Source organism: Macadamia integrifolia, chromosome 7, assembly GCF_013358625.1.
Source record: "Macadamia integrifolia cultivar HAES 741 chromosome 7, SCU_Mint_v3, whole genome shotgun sequence".
Taxonomy (NCBI): domain Eukaryota; kingdom Viridiplantae; phylum Streptophyta; class Magnoliopsida; order Proteales; family Proteaceae; genus Macadamia; species Macadamia integrifolia.
Window position 1 is genome coordinate 25813573 of NC_056563.1, and position 17751 is coordinate 25831323.

A 17751-nucleotide genomic window follows, 5' to 3' on the forward strand; every position below is an offset into this window, starting at 1 on the left:
TGCGGCCGACCCTGACTTGAGCGTCGGAGGACTAACCCCGGACAAAGTTCCGGGCCTCCGTCGTCTGTGTTTGTGTAGGTTGGACTAGCGGGGTTTTTGGCAGCAACAGGTGGGAAATACAGAACTTCCCTTTCAAGAAGCAGCTTCGACCATAAGGCACCAGGCAATTGACATTGTGGAAACTGGAGCCCATCTTTGCCATGGGCTATTAATCTTTGACACCAATCTGTTAAAGAGAAGGGAAAAAGAGGGGGGAAGATCTCACTTAACGTTACAGAATTTGCTACATTTATTTCCACTTTTCTTTTTCTTTCTTTCTTTTCATGCTTGAGTTATATGGAATAGAAGGTTAATTTCTTAGGATGTGTTTTCCTTTACTTCCCCTTTCATTTCATTGTAATTCCATCAATATTAAACAAAGGAAAGCTCCTTTTGAAAGCCTCCAATGCGAAAGACAAACCCAAGGTCTTCATTTTTGGCTCTGTACTCTCTCTCTCTCTCTCTCTCTCTCTCTCTTCTCCACAATAGTTTGTCTGGAACAACCAAGCTTCAGAAATCACTGGTTTCTAGCCTCATTTCTGTTTCCAACTGGGATTTGGATTTGGTTTTCTTTTCAGTTTTCTATTCCTTCCTTGTTGGCCTATTGGGTTGATTTTGCGTCATCTTTGTATTAAGTATGTTCTATGGTGACTCTGCAGTAGTTGAGGAATTAGAGTAGAAACAAACTACCTTTCCTAAACATTATTCCTACTGTTGGATAGAGAATCTACTAAACAGAGACTGTCAATGTTTGGGAAATTGGTAAAATCAGTTTAAGCTATTGGAAGGTTAGGTCATTCAAATATGTTAAAAAGTCCTCTTTTTTTCCCTAAATTTTGTTTTGTTCAATTCACTATTTCCTTTTCTGATGTTCAAGTAATGATGCTCTCCTCATCTCTTTTTGGAGTTAAGTTCTCAATATGCTGTGTTTTGTGCAGAAGGTGAGGAGGTATTCCAAGTAGAGTGGAGCCCTAACCATGAAAATGTATTGGTATCATATGCTAGTGACAGAAAGATAATGGTCTGGGACCTTGGCAGGTATGTCACCCTAGCAAGTAACTGTTAGAAATGTAACTAAACTTTTATCATCTTTGGGGTCCCGCCGGCTCCATTGAATGGTTCTCTCTTATTAACCTCACTTTTACCATTTCTCTGGTACATTAGCATTTTCTTTCAAGCATGGTTTCAGGTATTTCAAGGACCAAAACGGTCTGATCTATATCAGTATCGATGTCATCGTGAACTAAATCCCTGCTTTCAAGTCTGGTTTCTTACGTGCATATGCTTTTGAAGCCTCATTTTCCCTAAACATTACAACATTTCCAATTCTCTCTAGTTTTCATATTTTTTCTTCTCAATCTATTAGTAGTCTTGTTTGATGGGTTGTACCTTACAGGATTGTTGCTGAGCAGACGGAAGCAGCAGCAGAGGATGTGCCTTCTGAACTTCTCCTCTCTCATGGGGGCCAAACTGCCAAGGTAATCAGATTTTTCATGGAATGAAAATGAACCATGGGTCAATCTAAAGTGTGGCTGAGAACAATTTCCTCCAGATCTGGCAGATGACAGAGAGCATTTATTATGAAGATTATGAAATGCAAGTTGATGAATAGGTTGCAGAAACAATATGCATGTGCATGAAACTAGTAGGCATTTCTCCCCATTAGAATAGTAAGACATGAGGTGGGGCTTAACAGAAGGTTTCCAACATTCCATGTCTGCAGTCTTTTGTGATCATTCTTCCCCAAAAGAAGCAATGGATGAAGTGGGCCTTAAATAAATATTTCCAACTCTCCATTTCGATTTGGTTCATTACCAGGCCAAACCAAGTCAGCTGGGCCGACCTGGTTATTTCTAAGATGGGCTGAGCTGGAACCCTTTTAAGCATCAACACCCTAACCAGCCTTTTGTTGTTTTATGATTGTCCTTGTTGGCAACTCGGCCACGTGGCGGTGATGACGTGGCCAGTTTGGGTGACGTATATGAAAATGATGACATGGCAGTGTCCAATGTCACCGATGAGATAACAGAGCAGCTTGGTATGCATGGAGTGGTTAATACATCATTAATAGGTGGTGCGGGTTTTTAGGTCAAAATTGGCAAAATTGGCCTATTTATGATTGAGGGTATTTTCGACAGTGAAAATGACATTTTTGGAAGATCGGTTCTTCATGAAAAAAATAGATTGTAAATTACCTAGTCCAGTGCATTTGATTTCGTCACATTTCGATACCGTATGAAGAAGTTACGGCATTTGTGGCAGTCGAGGGCAGTTTCGGCATTGAAGATGAATTTTTTAAAGGAAATGTTCTACATGTAACAATACGACAAAAATACAATCTTTCCAACGGTTCTGATTTCATCACGTTCTGATTCCTTATGAGAAAGATACGTCATTGGAAAGGTGTAGGGGCATTTTGGTCTTTTTACATGGATGATTCAGATGATTGAGTCTTCTGAAAAGTCGTAGAGCATCCAGTTATGATTCCAACGCACTTCGTTTCATCTCGATCGGATATTAAAAAGTTATAAGTGTTTCCGTAAAGTTGGTTCGAAAATCCAAACCGAAAATCCATCAGTTGCTCTCGGTGTTGGGTGGATTTTTCGGAATTTATTTTTGAAATTCGAAGGGCTTTTGTGTAATTTAAATATTTTGAAGGTCTGAGTTGCAAGGGGTCTTTAAGCACTGAAACATATGGAGGCAGGGGCTTGATTGTAATAAAGAGGAGTAAAGGGAAGTGAAATGGATGGCCAAGATTCGACCACGTAGGCTTGATGCCCATTCAAAGGCTGCTGAGATTTTGCGCTGACATGGACGAGATAGATGCTTGCGCGTAGAATTTGATTGGTTAGGTGCATAATTCTTGATGCACTGGTGTTACACATTATCAAGGTATGTTGTGGTGTTTCGCGCATGTATAGAAGGTATAAAAAGATTCCGATCTTAATGATCTCATAAAATATGATTAAAGCATCATGGAGGATTCGGATCTAACGGTCGATATGCATTTCTCTTTTGTGAGTGGGAGACAAGCTCCCTTAAAATCCGGGAAAGCAACCAATCATAGATCGACAACACTTCTGACGATGTCAGCGCCTACGTCATGATGACGCCATCGAGATTCAAATTTAATGGTTTGGATCTATTGTCCGTTGGTTTAATCCGACAGCTTATATTACAAGAGATCTACAGTCAGATTTCGCCCCTGTTGCGCGCACCGCCGGTGTAGCCTACGCCACCCCTACGAAGATTCCATTTCAGGCTATCTCATTGCTCCAACTTCAAAAGGTCATATCTCCCTCATTTTAAGTCGGATTTGGGTGAACCAAGTTGCAGTTTCTTCGTTTTTTTAAGCCCTACACCATGGAAGCAAGAAAATTGGGTTTTGAGTGAAAGAAGGCTACGGTTTTGGTAGGAGAAACTTCCCCCTCTTTGTTAGTCCTTGAATGAACATACATACTTGATGATAAATGTTCTTAGGCCATTAAAGGAGGTAAAAGAGGTGGTTGAAGTGTGTTAATGGTACATTAACTCAAAGCCAAGGAGAAAGAGAAGAAAGCAAGGATGTGTTTGTTTTGAAGAGCAAGAAGCCAAGGAGAGAGAAGGTGTGAGCACCAAACTTATCAGTACAAGTTTCCAGTCATCCCAGGCAATCGGTTATGAGATTCTCTAACCTTTGATTTTACATTACATGTATGTATGTATGTTAGGGTTAGTTGTGGATGAATGTATACATGCTAGGTTAGTTGTGGATGAACTGTAAGCATGCTAACTAATTGTGGATGCATATGCTAGGCAGAACTTGACTGTAGGGCATTGATATAAGCCCAATTTAATTGTATTATTTATTGTGTGCTTAGTGGGTGCTAAGCACCGAGAGTGGGTGCTCCCGTGTAGTGGGTGCTATACATTGTATCGGCACTACGAGTGCCATCTCAGCTTCGGCTTGAGAAAATTGGGTGTGGGTACTCCCGACTGTGGGTGCAGTCAAAAGTAATGTATTAAGTAGGTACGAAGCCTTTACAGGCACTACTCTGGGGATGTAGGCAAATTGTCGAACCTCGTAAAAACCCTGTATTGTGGGTGCTTGTTATTTGCATTTTATATTGAAGTGCGTGGAATGTGGAATGTGTTGTAACCCGGCAGTCACTGAGAGGGGGGGTGAATCAGTGAGTCAAATTCCGATCCCCAAAAACCTGTCTGATGTCTGGCCAAGAAAAACCTGATATACCTGTCCCTGTTTGTACACAGTCGTATGCACACTCAGCCTCTCATAGGCACTTCCAAGTATGCACACCCATTCCACATTCCACGCACTTCAATATCAAATGCAAACAACAAACACCCACAACACAGGGTTTTTACGAGGTTCGGCAATTTGCCTACATCCCCGGAGTAGTGCCTGTAAAGGATTCGTACCTACTCAATACACTACTTTTGACTGCACCCACAGTCGAGAGCACCCACACCCAATTTTCTCAAGCCGAAGCTGAGATGGCACTCTTAGTGCCGATACAATGTGTAGCACCCACTACACGGGAGCACCCACTCCCGGTGCTTAGCACCCACTAAGCACACAATAAATAATACAATTAAATTGGGCTTATATCAATGCCCTACAGTCAAGCTTTGCCTAGCATATGCATCCACAACTAGCTAGCATGCTTACAATTCATCCACAACTAACCTAGCAGGTATACATTCATCCACAACTAACCCTAACATACATACATACATGTAATGTAAAATCCAGGGTTAGAGAATCTCACAACCGATTGCCTGGGATGACTGGAAACTTGTACTGACAAGTTTGGTGCTCACACCTTCTCTCTCCTTGGCTTCTTGCTCTTCAAAGCAAACACATCTTTGCTTTATTCTCTTCTTCCTTGGCTTTGAGTTAATATACCATTAACACACTTCAACCACCTCTTTTACCTCCTTTAATGGCCTAAGAACATTTATCATCAAGAATGTATGTTCATTCAAGGACCAACAAAGAGGGGGAAGCTTCTCCTACCAAAACCGTAGCTTTCTTTCACTCAAAACCCATTTTTCTTGCTTCTATGGTGTAGGGCTTGAAAAAACGAAGAAGCTGCAACTTGGTTCACCCAAATCCGACTTAAAATGAAGGAGATATGACCTTTTGAAGTTGGAGCAATGAGATAGCGCGAAATGGAATCTTCGTACGGGTGGCGTAGGCTAAACCGGCGGCGCGCGCAACAGGGCGAAATCTGACCGTAGATCTCATATACGAGATCTTATAATCCAAGCCATCCGATTAAACCAACGGACAACAGATCCAAACCGTTAGATTTGAATCTCGATGACGTCATCATGACGTAGGCGCTGACATCGTCAGAAGTGTTGTCGATTTATGATTGGTTGCTTTTCCAGATTTTAAGGGAGCTTGTCTTCCACTCACAAAAGTGAAAATGCATATTGACCGTTGGATCCGAATCTTCCATGATGGCTTTAATCCGATTTCATGAGATCATTAAGATCGGAATCCTTTTTATACCTTCCATATACGCGCGAAACACAATAACATACCTTGATATAGTGTAGCGCCAGTGCATCAAGAATTATGCATCTAACCAATAAAATCCCACGCGCAAGCATCTATCTCGTCCATATCACACCAAAATCTCAGCAGCCTTTGGATGGGCATCAAACATACGTGGTCGAATCTTGGCCGTCCATTTCACTTCCCTTGACTCCTCTTTATTACAATCAAGCCCCTGCCTCCATATGTTTCAGTGCTTAAAGACCCCTTGCAACTCAGACCTTCAAAATCTTTAAATTACACAAAAGCCCTTCGAATTTCAAAAATAAATTCCGAAAAATCCACCCAACACCGAGAGCAACTGATGGATTTTCGGTTTGGATTTTCGAACCGACTTTACGGAAACGCTTATAACTTTTTCATATAATATCCAATCGATATGAAACGAAGTGCGTTGGAATCGTAACTGGATGCTCTACGACTTTTCAGAAGACTCAATCATCTGAATCATCCATGTAAAAAGACCAAAATGCCCCTACACCTTTCCAATGACGTATCTTTCTCATACGGAATCGGAATGCGATGAAATCAGAACCCTTGGAAATATTGTATTTTTGTCGTATTGTTACATGTAGAACGCTTCCTTTAAAAAATTCATCTTCAATGCCGAAACTGCCCTTGACTGCCATAAATGCCGTAACTTCTTCATACGGTATCGGAATGTGACGAAATCAAATGCACTGGACTAGGAAAATTACAATCTATATTTTTCATGAAGAAACGATCTTCCAAAAATGTCATTTTCATTGCCGAAAATGCCCTCGATCGTAAATAGGCCAATTTTGCCAGTTTTGACCCAGAAACCCGCACCACCTATTAATGATGTATTAAACCACTCCATGCATACCAAGCTGCTCTGTTATCTCATCGGTGACACTGGATACTGCCATGTCATCATTTTCATCCACGTCACCCAAACTGGCCACGTCATCACCGCCACGTGGCCGAGTTGCCAACAAGGACAACCATAAAACAGCAGAATGGGTGTGCATACTTGGAAGTGCCTATGAAAGGCTGAGTGTGCATACAACTATGTACAAACAGGGACAGGTATATCAGGTTTTTCTTGGCCAGACATCAGACAGGTTTTTGGGGATTGGAATTGGACTCACTGATTCACCCCCCCTCTCAGTGACTGTCGGGTTACAACACCTTTCCCACCCAAGAGGAGAAGAAAAACAAAAGTTCTTCTCTGTTGCGATTATAGTTTGGAGCATTAAAGGAGGTCTTAGGTTGAAGTCTCTTGGTTCACACTTTTCCTTCCCACTCTGAAGATGAGAGGCATAGAAATCAAAATCATGGGGTTCTACCAAAAGGGTGCTCAAGACTGCAATAGATGTGTGTGGACATCCATGGAATGATATGCAACCCACATGAGGGTGTACCTTGGGCCACTCACACGGGGTGTTTAGTGCTCTTCATTACTTTCAGTGAAAGTTAAATGGTTCTCATTCAACTCTATTATAATTCGGTTTATGCAGTTGTGGGTTCAGTATGGGCCAGCGGGACTAGTCAGGTCGGAAGCCTGGATACCCATCGTTAGCGGAAAAAAATATATGTTTACATGTGAGTATTTTTGAATTTCGATTTGAAATTCAATAGTCAATCTGTATCGTGCTTTAGACATCCTAAAATTAGAATTGTCACATTACTCTTCCATATATGTGGAGACGTCACATTACTCTTCCATATATGTGGAAACACTCTTTCATATATTTGTAATTGTCACATCACTCTTCATATGTATGGAAAAATATAAGGTGTGTTGGTATTAAAATCAACATTAGGCATGAAGAAATCTTTTCTAATATTATATCTCTCACATATATGTATAAAATCTATTACAAATCTACATAGCCTAGATTTGCATTGTTGGTTGGGTCAACCTGAGATTTACTTCCTAAAAAAAAAGATGAAAACAAAAAGGGCAAGGACCGAATTTTCTTTCACTGACAAGTGTACTAAGAATCTCTTCACTCATGGTTATTCTTGGATTTCGTCCACAGCAAGGTGTTGTAGTATTGAAGAAGATCACAGCCGTCCGATGAAGGGAACTAAAAGGCAAATTCAAATTTCTTTTAGACAAGCAGGATGGAAATATGATATAGCTTGTTACAGTTGGATGTTGTGTGTTATTCCTCACCCCCTACCCCAAGCATGTAACCACCCCTGTAGCGTGTTTTAGGTTGGGCTTGTACTTTGATAGGTGACAATGCAACACTACCTGACCTTGGGTTTTTTAGTTCTTCCAATCTACAATTCTCAAACCCAAACAATTTTTGGGTCATATGCACTCACCTACATGTGTTATTTAGGTGCCAACACTACAACACTTGTCCCTTTTATTTCTGTAAGTATTCTCTTTACCTTCTTAAATGGCAAAAGGTAGAACAGATGTTGATACCTGAATTGTATATGTAGGAGAACATATATGCAGAGTTTTTGAACCCGTGATCAATTGGGTCGACAAGATTCATGGGTAGGTTGGAAACATTATATAACTCAAATGATTTTGGCGTCCACTGAAGCCAGAACATCAGAAATTTCTGAATCTCGTTTGCCTTTATTATTTACCATATAGTTTTGGGAGAGTGTTTTCTAGGCTTGTGGATGAGAAGTCAGCCAATGGAGAGAGCATAAGAGCAAAAGAGAGTGGAAAGAAAAGAATCTGTCAAGATGAGAATATGTGACGATGAGAAAAAGGATTAAAAGGAGAGTAATGGTGTTGTAGGCTTAGAAACCATTTTCCTTTCAGTTTTATATAAGGGTCAGGATCTCAAGAACAGCTTAAGTTCTCGTTCAAGAATCATTTTTGTACGAGACTGATTCATACATATTGAATTTGTTGAAATGCAACCCTAAAACGATGCAGGAGACAATGGAAAAACAAAAACAAACAATGCACACAGGTTTACGAGGTTCAACAAGATTACCTATGTCCTCGATGAAATGAGATCCTGCTTCACTATCAATGGAGAATAGGATTACAGCGTTCATCTTCATACCTCTCAGTATTTCTTGCATTACAGAGAAAGAAACTCTCGCTACAAATATATAGCAAAAAACCTTAATCTAAAAATTACGAAACTGCCCTCAAATAAAAAATTTGAGCTGGGGGCATACACCCCCGTTATGCATGGGGACCTTCTGTCCCCCTTGCAGCCCCCACAGTCAGCTAATTGACTAACGGGATCAACATCCTCCTTAGATTAAACTGTGACAGATATAAAATATCGTACACCAACAGAATTCCAAAGAAAAACCTTATGATGAATTTGATCTGCGTAGACTAAAATGTAATATAATGATTCTCCCACGAAAACCTGATTCACACTTGAAGTCCCCATTCTCAATATTAAGGGTGTTAATCGGTTTGGTTTCGGTTTAAACGGTGCAGATCAGTTCAGTTCACATTTGTTTGACTAAAACCATAATCGCACCATTTACTAAACGGTTCCACTTTCTGAAACCATGACCGTTTAGTAAACGGTTTCTAAAAGGTGTCAGTTTCATGGTTTTAAATGGTTTCGATTTCGATTTATTCCATATAGTTTGTAAAACGGTTCACAATCGGTCTATTATAACTTTCAACTATCTCTAAACTGAAGATCATAAGCGTATCCAAAAATAATTGGCAACCACAAATAAGAGATTCTATATTAACGATGGTATGTCTTAATTTAATAATCTATTGCTATTTCTTTACATGACCATTCTCAAACATATAGAATTAATATCTTACAATATCCAAATCCAGTCTTCTACAGCATAAAATATTAAAATGATAGGTAGTTTAGCCAAAACACTACATCTGTGATAACAAATAGCTACATATATAGATTACAAGTTCATGATCTAAAGCCTAAACTTAAACTGAATTACAATAAATCATAACAAAACAGGATGGATACTTAATTTAATTGTTAATTGTTATACGGATTACTGTCTTTGCTTTATTTAATTATTATACGAAATAATCGGATCGATTTAAACAGTTTTAAATGATTCGATTTAAATGGTTTTAATTCGATTTGAAATTAATGGGTTTTATGAAAAATCGACCTGATCCTTTTAGCTGATTAACTTGAAACTTAAAACCATAATCACATCATTTAATAAATAATTTTATGATTTTAATGTAACAGTTTCGATTATAAGCTCACGTTCTTACTCAACAAGGACAACATGAACAGAAGTTGTTAGGCAAGGGATTTGCTGCCCCGCCAATGGGAGTGCATGCACTTTGACCCATGTGGACAGGACACAAGAAACACTGCAAAGCAGCTTCCTTTTTCTCAACTTGCACAAACTAGTAGAAAAAGAGAAACCTAAAAAGCTATCCAAAACTAGGCGATAAAGGAGAAGTCCACCAATCAGGGAAGCACAGAAAGCAGGGGAGACCACCCTATGTGATAGTGGTTTTGTCTCGATGACAGTTACTAATCATCAGTTGCAGGTACAGGCCTGACCGACCGTAAGCTACTAAGATCGGTGCCCCCTCAAGCTCAGGCTTAGCTCTTTTCGTATATTTTTGATTGGGGCCGAATTGAACCTCCACCACTCCTTTGTCAAACTATTTGGAATGCTTTAATTCGTGCCTTGGCTATAATCTCACCAATAATTTTGAGCCCCACAGTGACATCTGTCGTTTATCCAATTATTATGATCAAACCTTTTTTCCCATTGATGGCTGTGTCTCCTTCTAAATTAATGAAAAGTTATGTTCCCTTCGGATTCAGTCACGGATGAAAGTTATCATGTCCAGAGTCTCCAGACTTCTCTTTCCTTTGTGGGACAAAGGTGTGGGTTGTCGCCGTCTTTGATTACTTTTGTGCTGTTTTCATGCTTAAAAACAATAAAAATGATTTTTTATATTTTTAAGAATAAGAATAAATTTTTGGTATTTGATAAATCTCTTTCTAGAATTGAATTAAATAGAGTTGAGTAGATTTTTTGGATCAGTTGTGTGTTTTGTTGGAGAATTTGAACTTCAATTTCTGATAATGATTCAGTAATTGATTCATGAGGATTTGAAAAGAATTGAAAGAAATCCATAAAAGAATCAATGGATGTGAATTTAAGGATTCTAACATAAAAGTAAAAAATTCAATGTATTCCTTCTCATTTCCCTGAAAAATCTTCGAACTTTGAAAAGTCGTCAGGTAAGGTAAAATGCTGGGTTGAGAGATGTAACTTTCTATGGTGGGTCCATCGATTTTTTAGCCCACAAGTTGTTCCAAGAAACAGAAAAACAAATCTAAGGCTGCGTTTAGTAACGTTTCTGTTCAAAAAACGACATTTCGTGTCCAAAATGAAAATTTCAGCTTCTGTGGTAAAACATCGTTTTTAAACTAAGAAATTGTGTTTGGTGAATTTGTTTTTGTAATAGTTTCAAAATGTAGGTCTTCTCTCCTCTCTATATGCTAAATTGTGAAAAATGAAGAACTAGGGCGGAAGACAAGTTTATCGGGAACGATTTTCTTAAAATCCCCCAAATAGTTCCCTTTTTTTTTTTGGAATGAAACTAGGAAGACGAAACATCTATTTGTCGTTCCGTCAATTCTAGTTTTTACTGTTTTTTTTTTTTTCAATTTTTGTTCCAAAAAAATAAAAGCTCGTCTATGATGCACCAAACACTTTATTCTGTTTTTTTCATTCCAATAGAACGTTACCAAATGTAGCCTAACTTTTTTCTTCAAACTCATTTCTAAACACAGAAATAAGCATAAATTTCTATTTATGTTTCAAAAAACAGGTTAAATGAAATAGGTTTATCAAACAGTTTTTTTGGTGTTCTTTCATTTCTGAGCATAGAAAAAACGGAAAAACACGTTTCTAAGAATGTTTTCTAATATGTTGACCATGACCTTCAAACTTCATTATCCATCCCAAGTCTTTGAGTTAATTAGGGCGGGGGGAGGGTTGTTCTTGCTTACCCTTAAACTAAGGAAATATGCAAGGCCGGTAAAGCTTGGTTCTATTCTTTAGGCTCCGTTTGTTTGATGGAATAAAACAGGGTGGAGAAAAAGGAATGTCTTTTATTAAATTCCAAGAATGGAGATTGTTTGGTCTCTCTCTCTCACTGTTCTTCTTGCATACATATGTGGCGCAACTCAGAAGCTACACGGCTTTCCATTGACACTGTTTGCAACCTCCCTCTCCAATGGCTTTCCACATGAATGCGGTGTCAAATCCAAATCTATACGAGGGTTTGGGGTAACTGATCTTTAATCATATTTTTTGATGCTTTGATGCAGCCATAACCAATATTGGAAAGCTTGAAATGTGATAGGCTTTTGGGTGCTAGAATCGAACTCTTGGTGGTCTTCGCAGAGTCCTCTGCCATTGAAATGTGCAGAAGAAGAAGAAGTAGAAGAGAAGGTAAAATAAAAAATAGAGGGAGTGAGATCTACAAATCAAATTTTCCCGTTTTTGCCCTTTCCTGGTCCCTCACTCCCAGCATATGTGGGTCCCACCAACTTTACTTTGCTGCCCCTTTTTTTTCCTTGAAACAAATAGAGCGTTAATGATTGACAATTTCAAATGGCTTTACCCTATGAGACCAAGAACTTGTTGACGAATTTATTTTTTATAAAGTTAAAACTTGTTGAGATGTAAGGAGTTATGGTGCTCACTTAAGGCAAACCTTGGGCCACTCACATGGGGGTATTTAATGTTCTTTCCTGCTTTCAGGGAAAGTTGAATGGTTCTCATTCAACCTCGGTATGACTCGGTCTATGAGATTGTGGGGTCAGTATGGATTCGCAGAACTAGTCAAACCGAAGGCTTGGATACCCATCATTCGCAAAAAAAAAGAAGAGTTATAGAGGTGTAGTCTTATACCGGTTATTTGGGACCTTGGATGTATATTTAATATACCTTTTGATCATCTCCACGTAATTCTTTAAGCTTTTGGGTTGAATCTCAAATGGTATCTTGTCGGTTATCTCATTTTATTTAATATGGTATCAAAATCAAGTCCGTTTGTTATCGTTCTTAATATTTATATCAATGTGTATGTTGAAACTACAAGTCTATGAATGAAAGAGAGTATGAAATGTTAAAGTTATAGAGGTATAGTTTCACATAAGTTGTACCTGAGTCATCTTCACCTTATGTTTTAAGGTTTTGAATCGAACCCCAAGTGCTATTTCATGGCAATATGAGATGAATTATGAGTATATAAAAGTTAGACCTCCAGTAAGTACAAGAAAAAAAAAATGTTTTGCATGGCCCCAAAGCTGGCCAGTACAAAACCAGGTGTCCACTTACGGCTTCTTAGTACCCTCCCCTCGGCCAATCGTCACTCGCCAGCTTAGTTAGAAAGTCTTTTCTAAACATTCCACCATTTTGAACTAGGTAAACAAATGATATCAAAACCCTGACTATTGGATAGAGAAACTCCACTTCATGAAAACCAAATAATTACAATGGAAAGGGAATCCTAAAAAAGGAATAAATGTAAGGAAATGAAACCCAGAAGAGCATGACCGACCTCTTCTTCCATTTGGATGAACAACCTAGGTAATGGTTTATGACTTTTATGTAGAAACAATATCATCCACCTCCACTTCCTCAACCATTTTGGGGCTGCTTCCACTCTGTATTTCAATTTCATTAGTCCCAACTGTGTATGTCGCCCATCGTGGAGACTCTGCCGGAGCAGTCTCCCTTCTTAATGTCAAGTAGGCCAACAATGCCATATAAGCCATCATTATAGGGAATATCAGAACTCCTGTGAAGAAGGAACCCACATTGTTCATTTGCTTGCTTGTCATCCAACCCATCACACTTGCACCTAAGAAGTATAGGTTGATCCCAATCGAACACACCCCTAAGAGCCATGAAGCTACTGTTACCTGTAAACGAGCCATGGAAGGAAGAATCAAAATGCAGCATTTATGAGTAGAATCGGAAGAAGAAGAATAGACAAGTTATGGGTCTCGGGGTACCATGAGAGAGCTCTTGTGGTGACCCATCTTGGTTTTGCTGCTAGTGAACCGAAGGAGTGGAATCAAAGCAAAGGGTAACTCAAATGATAAGATCAACTGCACCAGCAATGGACAATATTAATGGTGGCTTGTAATCTCAGATGAGAAAAATTAAAGTTCTCTGTTTTCAAGGGCTTCTTGTTATAAATACCGAAGCAAAGATAATTAGCGTCCCTGCTCCAGAAGAGCCACCAACAATGGAAACTACTAGGCTTGGCACAATTGCAATACATCGAGTAAGCAGGTTTCTTAACCAAAGCTCCATCTTTAGATCCAAAAATCCCTGCAAACAAAACAATTAAGTAGCTCTCCTTACTTCTAAGACCAATATTGCTCTGTTCTTGATTAATTAAATTTCTAATTTCTAAGCCCACCTCCATAACATACTGGCCCGCATAGGTTCCTGTGACGGTGGAACTCTGACCTGAAGCAAGCAATGACAGGGCGTATAGTTTTGAAGCCCAATTCCCAAGTGCATTCTATAAGAAATTAATTCCAAAGGTTAGAGATGGAGAATTCAAAATTTTTGAAGCTAGCTTCAATTGTGGAGGATGAGATGTTGCTAGACCTTGAACAAGAAAGCTGCGGAATCGAGGGTAATGTTATTGCAGTGGGCTTTGTTATTGAAAGACAGTTCAGGATCTGAACAGACGCTACCACTGGCTGAGACTACGGCCACATTGATCAGAAATGCGACGAACAAGGCTACCCCACTTTCTATCAAGAAGTGCTTGCAAGCACTCTGCGACAGAATCCGAAAGAAAACCAGGTGGGTTAGTGTAACAAACCCATAAAACGGCCATTAATGACATGAGATTAACTTACATTGATGCCGTGGAAGGAATGAGGGACTTTCCTTGAGATTACTAAGGCCGAATGAAGAAAGAGATTATGCCTGCAAGTTGCCTATGATGTGTTTGTAAAATTGATTAAATCAAATCTACTTAATTGCCAAAGGAAACGAAACGAAACGAAACGAAACGAAACAAAAGAGGATATTAAGCGCGGATAGGGAATTACGGCATGATGAGAGCTCCCAACAGCGCAACTGCATCTCGGGTGGCTTTATGACCCTTCAATTTGGGGACAAACATACCAATGGCGATCTCTCCTGCATCGGGCTTGGCATGTACCATCACTCCCAGGAAACAAGTTCCCACCACCATTAAGAGAACACCTATTGCCATTTCCAGCTTCCTTATCTATATATCATTCAGTTCAGAATCCATTAAACCTTAATATTACCCAACAAACTGGCCAACTAAAACTAACACTGCATGTCCTCTACAGTTCTAGTGTTTTGTGTTTATGTGGACCAAATTGGGTGAAAAGACAACACCTTAGGGGGTGTTTGGTTCGGTAAATCAAATGGTGTATGTATCTAATATGAATGCCAATCTTTTGATAAACATTCTTCTGAATTATGTTTCTTTACAAAAAATCGTTTGGTTGCCTTAAGGCTAATATATGTTTCTCGCGGGTTGAGATATTGGCTTCCGTAGAAAACGTCTTGCCGTTTTCTCCTTTTATATTAGGTGATAAAAAGGTTGCTCAAATCTGAGTTTAAGTGTTGAGGTAAACTCAGATTTGGAACACATCCTTTGTAATATGATCATTCATGGGAAGTAGAATGTTTACTTATGAGGGTCATCCTAGTGGAACCAAACAACTCCAAAAATTAAGAATTATCATTCTAAAGAATGTCATCCCAAAGATTTACCAAACCAAACACCCCCTTAATCCATGAGATATGACTCCAGGTTAAAAAAAAATATTTTGGATATTATAGGTAAGGAGCGAGAGTTAATAATGACATACATTACATCGGCCTATCAAGAGTTTAATAATTGTGTCAAATCAGCTCTAGTGAAGAGATTCCCTCTTCATCTGAGGCAGGGCAGAAATGGAATGGGTCTTTCATTTTTAAGCCCACATAGAGCCCTGGCTTTCAAAATCCACTGGTGCTTAATTATTAATTACTACTATTATGCCGTACTGAGTCTGATACAAAACACAAACTATACCTGTCTGAGGGCCAGGACCTGAAAAACACATGTAAAAAGCATAACTCATCTATTATTGACCGGTACTATTCATGCCCAGGTCAGGCCCATGAAATAAAAGGAATGGCTACAGCCTACAAGCACACCTCAAAGAAGTACAGGCTACGAACGAACCACCAACTTTAAGCCCACTTGTCAGTGTGGGCCTGTTCCGTATGGTTAAGTAGCCCCACAAAGCAAAATCCCAAGTATGGATAAACCTCATCATGTACTACTATCCAGGAAGCTCAAAGAAGAATCAAGTTGACCATCCGGGTCAGGTAGTGTAACTTGTAACTACTTACACCATATTTTTGTAGGCCTAGGAGAAGAAGAGTGCTTAGTCCGGCAAGGAGCACCCCAGCCCAGATGGGCACTTTGAGAAGTAGGTTTAGAGCAAAGGCTGTGCCTATCACTGCATATCAATCAAATTAAAAATCAATTTTTAGTGAATCACAAACCATATATAGCAAGACACTGTAGACCATGGTTAATTCTGACTTTATATATATATATATATATATAAATGCATTGACAGACCTTCAGGGATGTCAGAGGTGATGATCGCAATCTCGGCGAGGATCCAGAGGCAGTAATTCACCTTCTTTGGGTATTCAGCCTTACAGTGCTCAGATAAATGTTTCCCTAATGTATGAAAACAGTTAATTCACCCATATACAGCTTAGTAACTAATACCATGAAAAATGGTTGCTATATATGTATGACCATGCATATAACCGTTGGATATGATCAAGGGTGCATCGTAGACCTTCATCCTCCATTCAACAATTGTATGCATAGAGATATATGATGCATGGCCGTGCACAAAACCTTTTACCGCATGAGAAAGATAGATGGATAGATAGTAATTGTGTTGTGGTTCATGTGACAATAACTGAAAGTGATGGAGTTGACTGTTAACCTGTGACAACTCCTAGGTTTGCTGAGCGAGATTGAATCATCAAGGCGAAGGTCAGCCCAACAAGAACGATCCACAAGAGCTGCTCTCACAGTGATCAGATTAGTACTTTATGGAGAGAGAGTGAGAGAGAGAGAGAGAGAGAGAGAGAGAGATGATAATTAACCTCAAATTTGTGGTCAGCTCCGGCTTGTAAATCCGTCTGCACTGTTCAGTCCACCCCAGGTACCCAATTGCAGAAATCAAGGAAAAAACGTGAGTTCATGTATTTCATAACAAGAAGGAAAGCAAAGTATATATGTCTCATTTATAAATTCTTCATAATTTGGAAAGAACATATGTCCCCTTTCAACATATATGAATGGCTATTATTATTAAACTAGAGAAATTTAAATTAATATTTCCATGCAATCAACATAAATTTCCAAGAATTGAAAATGTTGCACTCTTCTTTAAAATTGGACTCATCTCCATTATCTTTTTGACTTTTGAACACAGATGATAGCTAGCTTTAGTGGCACCGGTAAGTGATGCTGCCGGTCGGGTTATTACAGAGTGCTCCGGCGAGGGTTTCCACTTTCTGACTTCTAATTCACTGGATTGTTTTGCAAGCTTAATTGGTGACAGACCTTCCATCGCCTTGAAATGGTAATGGGTAGTGCTAAAAATTAACAACAAAGACAACCAACTATCTATAAATAATATAAGACTTGGAGGAAAAGGAATGCAAAAGAGAAAGAGGAGTATTTGTTTACAGTTTCCAGGGTCGAGGTAAGCCACAGAAACTAGAAATCCAGGACCTACATAACCTAAGAGCTTCTTCCATGTTGGAGTCTCTTGTATCTGAACAAGAGCTGCCATCCCTCTCTTCTCTTTCTTTCTCTAGCTTCTGCCTTCAGTAGATGCAAAAGCCTAAGTTGTAGTAAATCTAATATATAGAGTGATCGTGGGGGAGGGGGGGGGGTTGTAGTGGGGAGAGAGGGGGGGAGAGTTGAATTCATGGTGCAGCCAATTAAAGGGTGTGTTAGGGGAAGTGGGTCGATGTTGGCTCGGGTTAGATCAAATTCGGGTCGGTTTTGAGACCATTATTCGGGTGGTTGGCATCTATCAATCGTACCAGGGTTTCGTACCTTTTAGGGAATCCTTATGGGACCATCTCCATGTGGCATATATAAATGAAAGATTCTCTTTTGTCAC

General features: G+C 39.3%; 1 protein-coding gene and 1 long non-coding RNA gene across 2 annotated transcripts; one reads left to right on the forward strand and one right to left on the reverse strand.

The window, feature by feature from the left end:
- Positions 1-217: 217 nt before the first annotated feature.
- Positions 218-1828, forward strand: LOC122083085. The gene is made up of 2 exons (XR_006141564.1): positions 218-1077; positions 1436-1828. It is a non-coding gene; the product is annotated as an uncharacterized LOC122083085 (long non-coding RNA).
- An 11162-nt stretch (positions 1829-12990) lies between these two features.
- Positions 12991-17469, reverse strand: LOC122083321 (metal transporter Nramp5-like). The gene is made up of 12 exons (XM_042651075.1): positions 17310-17469; positions 16721-16761; positions 16558-16636; positions 16176-16280; positions 15941-16050; positions 14614-14795; positions 14419-14488; positions 14162-14335; positions 13968-14072; positions 13745-13876; positions 13555-13650; positions 12991-13461 (listed from the first exon to the last, which is right to left on the reverse strand). Exons 1-12 carry the CDS (start codon positions 17413-17415, stop codon positions 13144-13146), a joined length of 1518 nt encoding a protein of 505 aa, XP_042507009.1. The 5' UTR covers positions 17416-17469; the 3' UTR covers positions 12991-13143.
- Between the last annotated feature and the right edge of the window lie 282 nt (positions 17470-17751).